General features: G+C 65.6%; 1 protein-coding gene across 1 annotated transcript; it reads right to left on the bottom strand.

Moving 5' to 3' along the window:
- Window positions 1-395: 395 nt before the first annotated feature.
- Window positions 396-868, bottom strand: WDR83OS (WD repeat domain 83 opposite strand; the record flags this gene model as incomplete). The annotated part of the gene is made up of 2 exons (XM_014311700.2): window positions 396-512; window positions 597-868. Coding segments are annotated over 2 exons (339 nt in total), but the record flags the coding sequence as incomplete, so codon positions are not given.
- Window positions 869-874: the final 6 nt, after the last annotated feature.

The following is an 874-nucleotide window of genomic DNA, read 5'->3' as shown; positions in this document are numbered from 1 at the left end:
ACCCTCAGAGCCCCCTCAGAGCTCCTGAATTCCCTCAGAGCCCCCTCAGAGTCCCCTCAGACCTCCCGAATCCCCTCAGAGCCCCCTCAGAGTCCCCTAAGACCCTCTGAGCTCCCTCAAAGACCCTCAGACCTCCCAAATCCCCTCAGAGCCTCTGAGGCCCCTCAGAGCTCCTCAGGGGCCCCTCAGAGACCCTTAAGACCCTCAGAACTCCCTCAGAGCCCCCTCAAAGCCTCCTCAGAGTCCCTCAAAGCCCCTCAGACCACCCAAGCCCCCTCAGAGCCCCTCAGACCCCTCAGGACTCCCCCTGGAGCCCCCCAGGACTCCCCTTCCCCATTCCCCCTCTCCCGGGGGGCTCCCCGGTGCCCCGTTCAGGTACAAACAAACCACAGCCGTGCCAAGACCCCCCCATTTATTGCCCCCCATGGGGAGCCCCCCGTCCCCGTCACCACGGCGGGGACATGGGCTGGGGGTTCTGCAGGTACGACATGACCACGGCCGAGATGGAGAGCCTGCGAAGGGCACACACAGCAGTCAGAGACCCCCCAAAATCCAACCCGGGACCCCCACCCAGGGACCCCCACCCCGGCACTCACATGAAGCTGCTCATCATCTGCTTGGTGTCCTCGGAGCTGCGCGAGTTGGCGAAGCTGATGAAGGAGCAGTAAACGGCGATCCAGGCGCACCACTTGAGCTGGGGAGCACCGGGAAAAACCGGTGAAAGCCCCGGGAAAAACCCGTGAGACCCCCGGGAAAAACCCGTGAGAGCCCCGGCGGCGATGGGGCCTGGGACCCCCGGGATGGGCAGGAGAGCCCAGAGACCCCCGGGGATGGCCCCGAGCCCCTCAGGGGCTCTCTCTGATTCTCCCTCCCC

The sequence above is a fragment of the Geospiza fortis genome, unplaced genomic scaffold (genome assembly GCF_000277835.1).
Source record: "Geospiza fortis unplaced genomic scaffold, GeoFor_1.0 scaffold6597, whole genome shotgun sequence".
Classification (NCBI taxonomy): Eukaryota; Metazoa; Chordata; class Aves; order Passeriformes; family Thraupidae; genus Geospiza; species Geospiza fortis.
The sequence above is the reverse complement of the archived record's forward strand: the minus strand, read 5'-3'. Positions and strand labels throughout refer to the sequence as shown.